Source organism: Ranitomeya imitator, chromosome 1, assembly GCF_032444005.1.
Source record: "Ranitomeya imitator isolate aRanImi1 chromosome 1, aRanImi1.pri, whole genome shotgun sequence".
Classification (NCBI taxonomy): domain Eukaryota; kingdom Metazoa; phylum Chordata; class Amphibia; order Anura; family Dendrobatidae; genus Ranitomeya; species Ranitomeya imitator.
This window is the reverse complement of record NC_091282.1, coordinates 888,647,383-888,661,784: the sequence shown is the minus strand read 5'-3', so window position 1 is coordinate 888,661,784 and position 14,402 is coordinate 888,647,383. Positions and strand designations below refer to the sequence as shown.

General features: G+C 42.4%; 1 protein-coding gene across 1 annotated transcript in view; it reads right to left on the bottom strand.

Moving 5' to 3' along the window:
- CHRNA6 (cholinergic receptor nicotinic alpha 6 subunit) overlaps positions 1-14,402 on the bottom strand; it is a 51,847-nt gene that overhangs the window by 36,020 nt on the left and 1,425 nt on the right. Inside the window, exon 2 of the mRNA XM_069743157.1 lies at positions 1,695-1,834. Within this exon, the coding sequence (XP_069599258.1) occupies positions 1,695-1,834 (140 nt within the window). The remainder of the gene's footprint in view (positions 1-1,694; positions 1,835-14,402) is intronic.

Here is a 14,402-nt window from a genome sequence, read left to right as displayed (position 1 = left end):
ACCATCGCTGGAGCAGGCAGGGTGAGTATTCAAGGCGGGCGGGCGACAGCGGGGGAGGGGGCCCTGGAGCGGGGGGAGGCCCTGCCAGCAGGTGTCAGTGCCAGGGCCCACCAGAGGATCCTCCGGTACCCCGGTGGGCCAGTCTGAGCCTGCACACACCATTCACATATTCATTGCAAACTGCACACACACCATTCACATATTCATTGCAAACTGCACACACACCATTCACATATTCATTGCAAACTGCACACACACCATTCACATATTCATTGCAAACCGCACACACACCGCTCCCATGTTAGATGCAAACCGCACACACACCGCTCCCATGTTAGATGCAAACTGCACACACACCATTCACATGTTAGATGCAAACTGCACACACACCGTTCACATGTTAGATGCAAACCGCACACATAATGCTCACATATTCATTGCAAACTGCACACACATCGCTCACATGTTAGATGCAAACTGCACACATAATGCTCACATATTCGTCGCAAACCATACACACACCGCTCACATGTTAGATGCAAACCATACACACACCGCTCACTTGTTAGATGCAATCCGCACAGACACCGCTAGCATATTAGATGCAAACAGTGCACTCACATTAGACTCATACCACACGCATCATCATATATTACAGTACACACTCCGCTCACATACTGCATAAAACATACAGCACCCAATTTATTAAGACTGACGCTGTGCACATCAATCTTAATTCCTTAGTGAATTGGGTGCATTTTAAAACTACCAAGTGGCTTTGCCATATCCCATCCTAAACTGAACTACACCCGCATAGGTGGAACTGATCAGAATTGCGGCAAAACTGGCAAAAGTAACAAAATGTTTGTGCAACTTTAGGTTTGAACAATAAATTTTCAACATTTCAAGTTGTTTTATGCATGTATTTGGTGTCAGTATTAGGAATATTTGGTTAAGGACAGTTTCACACATCTGTGTTTCATGGTCCGAGTTCTGATCACGATATAGAAACTGACTGCAGGTCTCCTATAATAATAATAATTTATAATAATTTTTATTTATATAGCGCCAACATATTCCGCAGCGCTTTACAAATTATAGAGGGGACTTGTACAGACAATAGACATTACAGCATAACAGAAATACATTTCAAAACAGATACCAGGAGGAATGAGGGCCCTGCTCGCAAGCTTACAAACTATGAGGAAAAGGGGAGACAAAATGCAAACTCGACGGCCTCCTATATGCCTATAAAGCTGTAACGCTCACATCAGGAACGGCGGACAGTCCAAGCATTTTAGTGTCAAAGGAGTTGTCCCCTTTCAAAAACACTTTTGCCCAAATGTTGTTACCTTAAAAAAAACTACCACTGAGATCAGGGATGGGCTGCAGTGCTGTTGTGTTACATCACCACTGCAGCCAAACAACAGAAACCATAGCAGCAGTAAAGTCATAAGGAAAGACCAGGTGAGGGGAACTAGAGCTCAGTTCGCTTTTTTTAAAAGGTAACTGAGCTTATGGGCCAAAGTTTTTTTGAAAGGGAACAGCCTTGTTAAGTCCCCGATGTTCATCAGAGTGGGCCAAAACAGATAAATATAATTATGTATATTATAGAAACCTTACCATTCAAGTTTATAGCAATATATTAGGCAAATATACAAGGTGTGCAAAGAAAATATAGGGGCTTGACTTACCACATTAACAAGTTGAGTTATTGCTACTTCAAAGTGCACCATAACAGGATCAGACACATTTTCAACTGGCCTTATATACTGATTGTAATGCGAGAAGAGCTTATGGAAAAGCCTCTCTTCAATGTTGCTTTGTAAAGAACCTGCAAAAAAAGTGTGGATTTCCATATGAAAACAATGGAGCTTTATTCCTGCAGTCATCCTAGATGCACGCCACTGGCAGCAGATCGTCATTAATAAGGCTTCTTGTCCTATGTGATGGACTGAATGACTTTGTGCAGCAACTAGCGCTACTGTCAGGCTCTGGCATATCTAAAAGGATTACTGGGGAAGGTTTGAGCAGCTACTTTATACATGGTTGAAATCAGAGCCATGTGCAATAATATTATTATGTTGCGGAAAATAATTCTATACAAGTTTTATTACATCCACATTTCATAATTATTCATTACAGACAATACTGATTATCCCCTTCAGTTAATAACGTACCATTGTCACAGTGTTACTAAGCTGCAGCTCTTTGTGGTCAGTGCCTTGGGTTCTTATTGCCTAACAGCTGGCAGGATACTGTCTGTGTGATGGAGGTTAGCACTAATATCATCCATATAATTGTAGTAAGTGTGACCATTTCTGATAAGCGCTGCCTACAGTCATCACATTTCACATATGGGTCACATATAATTACTTCCTGGTACATAAAATTAACCCCTTCACCACCAAGCCTGTTTTCATCTTAATGACAAGTCCAAATTTTACAATTCTGACCATTACCACTTTATGTGGTAATAACTCTGGAACGCTTCAGTGGATCCCACCGACATATTGTACTTCATGATAGTGGTAACATTTCTTTGCTATGACTTGCTGTTATTTGTGAACAAATTGGAAATTTGGTGAAAATTTGGAAAATGTTGCAATTTTCAAACTTTTAATTTTTATGCCCGTAAATCAGAGACTTATGTCACACAAAATAGTTAATAAATAACATTTCCCACATGTCTACTTTACATCAGCACAATTTTTGAAACATAATTTTTTTTGTTAGGAAGTTAAAAGGGTTAAAAGCTGACCAGCGATTTCTCATTTTTCAAAGAAGATTTGCAAAACCAATTTTTTAGGGACCACATCACATCTGAAGTGACTTTGAGTGGCCTAAATGACAGAATATATCCAAAAATGAAGAAGCTTATTAACGCTTCAGGTGCTTCACAGGAATTTATGGAATGTGGAAAAAAATGAACATTTAGCTTTGCCACAAAAATTTTATTTTAGACCCACAATGTTTTTATTTTTTTCGCAAGGATAACAGAAAAAAATGGACCCTAAAATTGGGTGCATAATTTCTCCAGAGTACGCTGACACCACTTATGTGGGAGAAAACTACTGTTTGGAAGCATGGCTTGGAAGGGTAGGAGAGCCATTTGACTTTTTGAATGCAAAATTTGCTGAAATAATTAGCAGATGCCATGTAGTGCTTGGAGAGCCCATGTTGTGCCTAAACAGTGGAAACCACCACTACTGACACCATTTTGGAAACTAGACCCCTTAGGGAATTTATCTGGATGTGTGGTGAGCACCTTGAACCCTCTGGGTGCTTCACAGAAGTTTATAGCATTGAACCATGAAACTTAAGGCCCCTTCACATTAAGCGACGCTGCAGCGATACGGACAACGATCCGGATCGCTGCAGCGTCGCTGTTTGGTCGCTGGAGAGCTGTCACACAGACAGCTCTCCAGCGACCAACGATGCCGGTAACCAGGGTAAACATCGGGTTACTAAGCGCAGGGCCGCGCTTAGTAACCCGATGTTTACCCTGGTTACCAGCATAAAAGTAAAAAAAACAAACAGTACATACTTACCTACCGCTGTCTGTCCCCAGCGCTCTGCTTCTCTGCACTCCTCCTGTACTGGCTGTGAGCACAGCGGCCGGAAAGCAGAGCGGTGACGTCACCGCTCTGCTTTCCGGCTGACCGGCGCTCACAGCCAGTACAGGAGGAGTGCAGAGCACAGCACCGGGGACAGACAGCGGTAGGTAAGTATGTACTGTTTGTTTTTTTTACTTTTACGCTGGTAACCAGGGTAAACATCGGGTTACTAAGCACGGCCCTGCGCTTAGTAACCCGATGTTTACCCTGGTTACCAGTGAAGACATCGCTGGATCGGTGTCACACACGCCGATCCAGCGATGTCAGCTGGAGATCCAGCAACGAAATAAAGTTCTGGACTTTGTTCAGCGACAAACGATCTCCCAGCAGGGGCCTGATCATTGGTCGCTGTCACACATAACGATTTCCTTAACGATATCGTTGCTACGTCACAAAAAGCAACGATATCGTTAACGATATCGTTATGTGTGAAGGTACCTTAAAAAGTAACAACGATTTTTATCCCAAATTTTGCATTTATACAAGGGTAATAGGAGAAATTGCACCATACAATTTGTTGTGCAATTTCTCCTGAGTTTGCAGACACCCCATATGTGGGGGTAAAATACTGACTAGGCTCCCGGCATGGCTCAGAAAAATAAGAGTGATGTTTTGGAATACATACTTTGATGGAATGGTCTGCCAGTGTCATGTTTAATTTCGAGAGACCCTGATGTGCCTAAAAAGTGGAAAACTCCCACAAGTGACACCATTTTGGAAGCTAGACCCCCTCAAAGAATGTATCTGGATATGTGGTGAGCACGTTGAACCCCCAGCTGCTTCACAGAGATTAATAAAGTAGAGCAGTGAAAATAAAAAAGTCACGTTTTTCCAAGAAAAATGTTATTTTAGACCCAATTTCTTTATTTTTACAAAGATAGCAGGATAAAATAGACCCCAAAATGTATTGTGCAATTTCTGCTGAGTACGCCGATATAGCATATCTGGTCAAAAACTACTTTTGAGGCACAGTGTAAAGCTCAGAAGGGATGAAGCGCCATATTGAAGTTCACATTTTGCTGAACTGGTATGAGGGTGCCATTTGGCACAGCATCTGAAGTGCCAGAACAGCAGAACCCACCATAAGAGACCCCATTTTACAAACTACACCTATCAATTAATTCATCTAGGGGTGCAGTGATAATATTGACACCATAGATGGGTCACAGACTTTTATACTATTGGGCAATGAAGAAAAAATAATTATATTTTTACCACCAAAAAAATCTTAGTTACTTACCGGTAACGGGATTTTACAGAGCACATGACTGCACCACCTGAGAGAGGTTATCCGCCCATCAAGTACAGGAAACCTACTGAATAAAAGGGCAGTACCTTTTCTCTGCATCAGCTGGATTTCAGAGCATGAAAAGACCTCCAGACACTTAGCAACACAACCACCACCAATAAACATTCTTTCTTAAACACCCTTAAAGTGCACACCAACTAGTGATAAGAAGGGAGGGAGAAGAAGAGTGTTGTCTGTAAAATCCCTTTACTGGTAAGTAACTAAGATTTTTTTCCCCTTCTCCCATGATAGCACCACCTGAGAAATTTATATAGACCAAGGCACCTTAGGGAGGGATCACCTCTTGTAACACCTTTCTCCCAAAGGAAAGGTCATCAGAGGAAGACAGATTAAGATGGTAATGCTTATAAAAAGTCAAAGGGGAAGACCATATCACCACCTTACATATCTTGTTGATTGACACCTCCACTTTCTCTGCCCAGGAGCTTGCCATGACCCTGGTGGATGGAGCTTTCAGGTTCTCAGGAACTGGTATATTACTAGAGGAGTACGCTAAGCTAATGGCGTCCATAATCCATCTAGCTATGGTACCCCTTGTTACTTTGAGACCTTTCCCAATCCCCTGAAATGACACAAATAAGGACTCACTCCTCCATTGCTTTGACATGACTAAATATTGTACCAGGACCCTTCTTACATCTAACGTGTGAAGTTTCTGTTCCTCTGCATTTTTTTTGGCTGCTAAAAAAGGAGGGGGGGGAATGATTTCTTTGCTCCTATGAAATTTTGAGGCTACTTTAGGAACATATACTGGGTCTGGTCTCAAAATAACTCTATCTTCGGTGATCTGTATAAACGGGTGGTATTAATAGTGACCTCTCAAACTCCAGGCCTTCAAATGCAGGCCTGACCTCTGAGGATGAAACACGGCAGGGCTCTGCAGGGAAGGAGTAACTTTAGACTTTTTGAATGCAAAATTGACTGGAATTGAGAGCGGACACCATGTCGCGTTTGAAGAGCCCCTGATAGTTTGTGGGGCATCTATTGTGATTAACAGCAATTTGTTATCGCTTTTTATCAAGCACTCCTACAAGGGTTTTATAGGTCTTTATAGGCGTTGTGTTTGATTTTTTTCATCTCTTTCCTATTTATCATTACTTTCTCACCGTCATGGCAGGGTTTGGTAGGGGAGAGAGGGATAGGTTGTAACAGCGTGTCCCTCCCCCGGCCTGTGTCAGTGGACTGCAATGTAATCAGGCTTGAGTCAACAATCAGTGGGGGAAGTTTGTCTTTGTTCTCCTCAGCATAGGACTTAAGGTACCGTCACATTAACCGACGCTGCAGCGATACAGACAACGATGCCGATCGCTGCAGTGTCGCTGTTTCGTCGTTGTGTGGTCGCTGGAGAGCTGTCACACAGACAGCTCTCCAGCGACCAACGATGCCGAAGTCCCCTGGTAACGAGGGTAAATATCGGGATACTAAGCGCAGGGCCGCGCTTAGTAACCCGATGTTTACCCTGGTAACCATTGTAAATGTAAAAAAAAAAAAACACTACATACTTACATTCCGGTGTCTGTCGCGTCCCCCGCCTTCAGCTTCCCTGCATTGTGTAAGCGCCGGCCGTAAAGCAGAGCAGTGATGTCACCGCTGTGCTCTGCTTTACGGCCGGCCGGCGCTGACACAGTGCAGGGAAGCTGACGGCGAGGGACGCGACAGACACCGGAATGTAAGTATGTAGTGTTCTTTTTTTTACATTTACAATGGTAACCAGGGTAAATATCGGGTTACTAAGCGCGGCCCTGCGCTTAGTAACCCGATGTTTACACCGGTTACAAGTCAGCGATGTCAGTGGTTGATCCAGCGACGAAATAAAGTTCTGGCCTTCTATCTTCGACCAGCGATCTCACAGCAGGATCCTGATTGCTGCTGCGTGTCAAACACAACGATATCGCTATCCAGGACGCTGCAACATCACGGATCGCTATCGTTATCGTTCTAAAGTCGCTCAGTGTGAAGGGGTACCTTTAAGGTACCTTCACACATAACGATTTCGTTAACGATATCGTTGCAATGTCACGCTTTTTGTGACGTAGCAACGATCCTGCTAACGATCTCGTTATGTGTGACAGCGACCAACGATCAGGCCCCTGCTGGGAGATCGTTGGTCGCTGGGGAATGATCAGGACCTTTTTTGGTCGCTGATCACAGGGCCGCGCTTAGTAACCCGATATTTACCCTGGTTACCATTGTAAAAGTAAAAAAAAAAACAGTACATACTCACATTCCGATGTCTGTCACGTCCCCCGCCGTCAGCTTCCCTGCACTGACTGTCAGCGCCGGCCGTAAAGCAGAGCACAGCGGTGACGTCACAGTCAGTCAGACACAGTCAGTGCGGGAAGCTGACGGCGGGGGACGTGACAGACATCGGAATGTGAGTATGTACTGTTTTTTTTTTTTTTAAAAAAAAAGCTGCTGATTAAAAGCTGCTGATTAAAAGCTGCCATGTGGAATTATGTTATGTCCCTCATCGGTTGGGTCCATTGAACTTATCCCAGGATTTTTTCTGTTTGTCCCTGGCGTCGGATTACCTGGTGGCACCCCCAGAACTGTTCCCCTCTTTGTGTAGACTCATTGTGGGAACTCTTTGTGGACTACTTACTGATGCTGCAGAATTACTTTCACTTCAGTTGTCTTAGTTGCCCGTTCCAATAAATCTTGTTGGATTTTTTATTGGCCTGGTGTCTCTTCCTACTCTGTCGCATACCTCGTCACATAGACTACGCTGAGTGGGGGCACCAAAATCATGCTTTTTAGGGTGCCAACCTCCACAACAAGGCAGGTATCCAGACAGGCCTATTGCAGGGGCATGTGTTAAGGTAGACCTTAACCAGTAAAAGCATGCTACGATGGTCACATCGTGCTATAGTGGCTGAAGAGCTAAATAGAATATAGTTTGTATAATTTAGGCTAGTTTTACACTAGCGTTTGGCAAGGCTGCATACATCCGCATGGCCTGCATACCCAATGTTAAAGATAGGGTACACAGGATGCATGCAGATGTAGGCGGAGCAGAAGGAAGAGGCGCAGCAGTGGGCGGGGCTTAACGCAGGAAGAAGGATTTCATCTGCAACCCTGCCAAACGCTAGTGTGAAACTAGCCTAAGCTAATCAGTGTGGAGGTAAGCAGTGTAGAGCAGAGCTGACAGTGCCCTCAGATGAAAGTTGCAAGAGATGTTTGTAATGACACATAGTTCTGCTACGCTCTGCATAATAGATGCTGGCATTTGCATCACAGAGTAGAAAAGGGGTGTGTGTCATTGCATGTTTCACAGAAGAAAGCCTATTCTGACCTACTTTGGTGGTGTGTTATTTTTTGCTTTATACAGCCTTCTAATGGTTGGGTAATATCATGCAGGTACACCTCCAGAGAAGAATCTCTGGTAATGCCACCCTTAAAGTGAACCTGTCACCCTTAAAGTGAACCTGAGCAGTGCTCAGTAAACTACACAGTGTCAGGTCGGCGCCGTTATACTGATTATAATGATACCTTGGTTGAAGAAATCCGTCTTGTGCCATTTTGGTAGAGAAAGAAATAGTTTAGGCTTCATCACTAGTCTCATGCTTCAGGTCATGCCTGTGGGGGCATTCATCAGAACGATGCTACTGCGCAGGCACCGCCGGCATCATCTTGATGGAGCCTAATTTTTTTTCTCTACCAAAATGGTGCCAGCGGCAAGTAAAGATTAAACAACAACCAGAAGACGGATTTCATCAACCCAGGTATCATTTTAATCATGGCGCCAACCTGGCAGTGTCTGTAGTTTACTGAGCACAATCCTGCTTCCTGGTGACAGGTTCACTTTAAGAGCTTGTAAATTTCCACTACAGATTGTGACAAAGTCACTGGTAAAGTGCTGGAGGGGAGATACGCTTCATGGAGGCTATTAATTTCAGTGATTTGAAACCCAGAAGTTTTCTCCAGCACACTATGTGTTGAGAAGTGTTAATGGATCATTTTAAGGGCTGGGTTGTGGATAACCATAGAGTGGGTTGGAGGTTATCCACCTTATCTCCACCCCAGGGTGGGGTCTAGGGGTGTAAATAGTCGGTCTCCTGAGGCATTCAGTGTTCAGTATGTCTGGAGAGGCTAACTCCAGAGAAGTTTTCATAGATTTACTACAAACTTATTAAAAGGCCTCTGCCTTGTATGGCTACAGAGGGGAAAAAAGTATTTTCTCAGACACCAATTGTGTAAGTTCTCCCACTTAAAAAGATGAAAGAGGCCTATAATTGACATCATAGGTAGACCACAACAATGAGTGTCAAAATGAGAAAAGAAATCCAGAAAATCACCTTGTCTGATTTGGCAAGATTTATTTTGCAAATTATGGTGGAAAATACCTTAAGTATTTTAATATTAAAAATAATTTGCGCTCAAAACATCTTGTTGGTAAAAATGGGTTGATAGTAATCAAAATGATAATAAAAACTTGTCCCTACACCATAAAGGTTTTAGGTAAAGGTACTTGTCTAATGGTGTTGGTGCAATAAAATATTAGTACTGAGTATTAGTAAGTCTCAATTAGTCCAAACAAACATTAGTGGTTACTGATGTGAATAACAGACTGTATAATTTTTTGGGTGGGTTTTGGAGAATTTTTAAAATAACAAAAAAAGAGTGGAAAAAGGTTAGCAGACAGAACTATGAAACTTGTGCCTGGGAAACTACGATTTTTCCAACACAGATACAACAGGCCTCAGCCTGACATAATAGACAGTATAATTTTTTTTGGGGGGTGGGAGGGTTGGAGAAGCAGACAGAACTTATGCCTGCGAAGCTACGATTTTCCCACTACCAATACACCAGGCCGCAGCCACAGATAACAGACTGTCTAAATTTTTTTTCTCTTGTATGTGAAATTTGGCAAAAAATTAAAAATGAGTACAACAACGCTAGCATATAGAACTATGAAACTTATGCTTGCTAAGCTACGATTTTTCCACCACAGATACACCAGGCCTCAGCGTGACATAACAGACTGTATAATTTTTGGTGTGGGTTTTGGAGAATTTTTAAAATAAAAAAAGAGTGGAACAAGGACAGCAGACAGAACTATGAAACTTGTTTCGGCGATGCTACGATTTTTCCACCACAGATACACCAGGCCTCAGTGTGACATGACAGACTGTATAATTTTTTTTTGTTTTTTGGATAACTTTTTATTTTATTTTTTTTAAAATTGGAACAAGGCTAGCAGACAGAACTATGAAACTTATCCCAGCGAAGCTACGATTTTTCCACCACAGATACACCAGGCCTCAGTGTGACATAACAGACTGTATAATTTTTTTTTGTTTTTTTGGATAACTTTTTATTTTATTTTTTAAAAATTGGAACAAGGCTAGCAGACAGAACTATGAAACTTATCCCAGCGAAGCTACGATTTTTCCACCACAGATACACCAGGCCTCAGTGTGACATAACAGACTGTATAATTTTTTTTTGTTTTTTTGGATAACTTTTTATTTTATTTTTTTAAAATTGGAACAAGGCTAGCAGACAGAACTATGAAACTTATGCCTGCGAAGCTACGATTTTTCCACCACAGATACAACAGGCCTCAGCCTGACATAACAGACTGTATAATTTTTTTTTTTGGGGGGGTGGGTTGGAGAATTTTTAAAATAAAAAAAAGAGTGGAACAAGGCTAGCAGACAGAACTATGAAACTTGTGCCTGCGAAGCTACGATTTTTCCACCACAGATACACCAGCCGTCAGCCTCAGATAAAAGACTGATGTAAATGTGGCCTTGATTTTTTTGGGCACAACTAAATTGTGTCAAGAAGTTGGCTATGACACAAAAAAAATATATATTTTTTGGCGCACTCACATCTTGTGTCTGGGACAAAAAAAGGGTAGATTTGCACGTTCTTAGATTTCAATAACCTGGCTGTAGTAGGCAGCGTGAACAAGCAATTAAATGTTAAAATAAGGGGGCTATGGATTGCTTTAGAATAAAAGAAGCAGGTATCAGGTGAAGAAAAAAAAGCCACAGAAAACTGCAGCTAGATATATGTTGAATAAGCAGCAGCAGCAGACAGTAATGGAGCTTTTGGAGATATGCAGTGAGAGCTATGTACTCACATACAGTGCCTGCAGGCCTTGCACTGATGTGGATGTACGCACATAGACTCCCGTGCCTATCTAGCGCTGCAATCTCGGGACCCCCGAATTAGCCCTAAAAAGGACTTTTGGTTTCTCAGGAGTTGTGGACTGAACAGTTGCAGACCTATACTAACTATTAAAAGGATGATTCTGACCCTATCTCAGCAGCAGCTCTTCCTCCATTCGCTAAGTCCGGAGCAGAATGCAGCGAGCAGTGCGGCGCCAGGTCTCTTATAGACCTGATGACGTAGTGCGACCAGCCAATCACTGTAATTCCACAACAAAGATAGCTGAGGCATTACAGTGCACGGCAGACAATCCCTGCACTGTCATTGGCGCTCTAAAGAGCACCAGAATTGCAGGGCTGAGACCCAAGCTCCTGCCGAATAATCCCGGAAATACTCGGTGCTCGCCGAGTATACCGAGCATATTGATACTCGGGCGAGTTATGAGTAGTGACGAGCACGTTCGCACATCACTAGTCTTTAGTTATTTAAAGGTTTTCATGGGTGGCTTTGGACTTTTACATGCCTTGATCTTAGAGCGATTTTTGTTGCTCAACCACTCCTGGGAAGGGTAAAAATGGTCTTGAATTTCCTCGATACACTGTTTCTGTCTGATAGAGTCCAAACTTTTAAAACATGATTTTGAAATCTTTCTCAGTCAGATGAGCATCAACAACCCTTATTCTGAAGTCCTTAGCAATCTTCTTTGTTCATACATTAATGTGATATACAGTAAAGATCTGACTTTGATACATAGCTGTTGTATAAATAAAACAGGTTGACCAATCTCACCTGATTGTCATCCCATTGATTGAAATTACTAGACTCTAATTTTATCTTCAAGTTATCTACAAATCCCAAAGGTTTAAATAATTTTGCAACTCACAAACGTGATATTGGAACACTTTCCTAATTTAATAAATTAAAAAGTCTAATACTATTTACTTCCCTTTATCGACTTTTAGCACTTGTGTAAAAATCTGATGTAGTTTTATGTCAAATTTAACCAGAAATATGGGAAATTCTTTTCACAAACTTTCATGCATTACTGCTGTATAACTCTTAATTTCTTGATCCCCTTGACTGCTGCATGCTAATTACTGCCTTAGCAGAATTCTTTCTTTTATCACATTAAATCACAGAGAACCATTTTAATGTGAAAGGCTCAAGGGTTATGAGAGAAAATTACTGCATACTTTCAATTCATAGCTCAACTCAACTCATACCTTGCCAGTCCTTGGCAGTCCCGATCAGCCACGGATTCTTTCTTCCTCATCCCTTCTACTCTCCTACCACCATGTATGTCAGTATTCCTTCTGTGTGCTCTTTTGGCCTTAATCTATGTTTATTTTTTCCAAGTCATACAGCCATGCAACTTTCGACACCTCTAATGGCCAGTACTACGAATTACTTTTATCAGCTCCCCAATGGCCAAATGACCTGGGTTTTAAATGGAACCCTATCCCATTGCTCTGGACCTGAACAATAATGTCTTACATGTTCCTAATCTGTGCAGAAGTGTTCATTTTTTCAGTACCGTTTGGCATTGACGCAGTATGGTGCTAACTCACTTCTCATGGACAAGCCGTGATTTGAGATAGTCAAGGAGTCATAAACAAAGGAAAGTGACAAAAGTATAGTTAGGTAACAGTCAGAGGTCAAAATACCAGTTCAAAGCAAAATGATAAGCCAAAGACCGGTCCTAGGTCAGGCAGCGATAGATCAACAAGGAAGGCACTATGTAGCTGATGCTATGACTGGCAGGTATCTGGGATTGCCAGCCCAGTTAAATAGATGAGTAATCAAGGAAAGAGGCAGCATCTTGCAAGAGCTCAGCACGTCCCAGTCTCAGACTGAAAGACTGAGCTGTAAATCACTGGGTCCTTAGACACAACGGACTAGACTTACTAGAATTGTTTCCTGACTATGTCTCTGCTGTTAAAAATCTCTACTTTGAAATAACCCCTCCTGCACCTCTGTGTTGGTGGCCCAAACGTTAAACGGGTAAAAAACAGAATTCCATTAGACCCCCTTCATCGTTTACCAAACACCAAATCGATATCAACTCAGTGGGTCCACATCTTTTCATATTGGCCTCATGCCACAGTGTCAGCTAAGATCTATCAGGCCTTATTCAGACTTCCAATTTTTACTTACGTGTTCTACCTGTGGTCTTTAAAAATATCATGGAGACATGACCATATTTGATTAGAGTCAAGAATCAAAATTACCCATACAAGTCTATGGGTCCATTAAAAAAAATCATAGCATGCAGATGCCATGTGCTGTGTTGTGAATTCTGTGGCAGAGCTCCCTCCTGTGGTCACAAGTGGTACTTCGGCTGATTCTCTCTATGAGCTTCCGTTGGTGGAGGAGAGTGGTACTGTGGCTTCTGAGTTTCCTTCCTCAGGTGATGTGGTGAAGTCGTTAGGTGCTGCTCTATTTAACTCCACCTAGTGCTTTGATCCTGGCCTCCAGTCAATGTTCTAGTATTGGACCTGTTTCCTCCTGGATCGTTCCTGTGGCCTGCTGCTCTGCATATCTAAGTTCCGCTTTTGCTATTTGTTTGCTGTTTTTTTCTGTCCAGCTTGTTTATTTGTTTTTTCTTGTTTGCTGGAAGCTCTGGGACGCAGAGGGTGTACCTCCGTGCCGTTAGTTCGGTACGGAGGGTCTTTTTGCCCCCTTTGCGTGGTTTTTGTAGGGTTTTGTATTGACCGCAAAGTTACCTTTCCTATCCTCGCTCTGTTCAGAAAGTCGGGCCTCACTTTGCTAAATCTATTTCATCTCTACGTTTGTCTTTTCATCTTAACTCACAGTCATTATATGTGGGGGCTGCCTTTTCCTTTGGGGTATTTCTCTGAGGCAATGTAGGCTTATTTTCTATCTTCAGGCTAGCTAGTTTCTCAGGCTGTGCCGAGTTGCATAGGGAGCATTAGGCGCAATCCACGGCTGCCTCTAGTGTGGTTGGAGAGGATTAGGGATTGCGGTCAGCAGAGTTCCCACGTCTCAGAGCTCGTTATATGTTTTTGGGTTATTGTCTGGTCACTGTATGTGCTCTGACTTCTATGTCCATTGTGGTACTGAATTACCAGATCATAACAGTGCTGTCCATGATTAGCAATGCAATTATTAGGAGAAGCTTTGTAATTTTATTGTTTTTAGATGTGAAAAAACTGGTAAAACACTGATGGAAAAACCATAAAAAACTGACCAAACACTGATAAAAATGGGATCTAAAACACTGATGACACTCAGACCGTTATTTGGGTACGTAAAAAAATCATTGATGTCTGAACGAGGGCTTACGGTGACCATTTAGGCATGCGCCGATGGCCCTACATAGATACTAAGCCCTCAGGCAG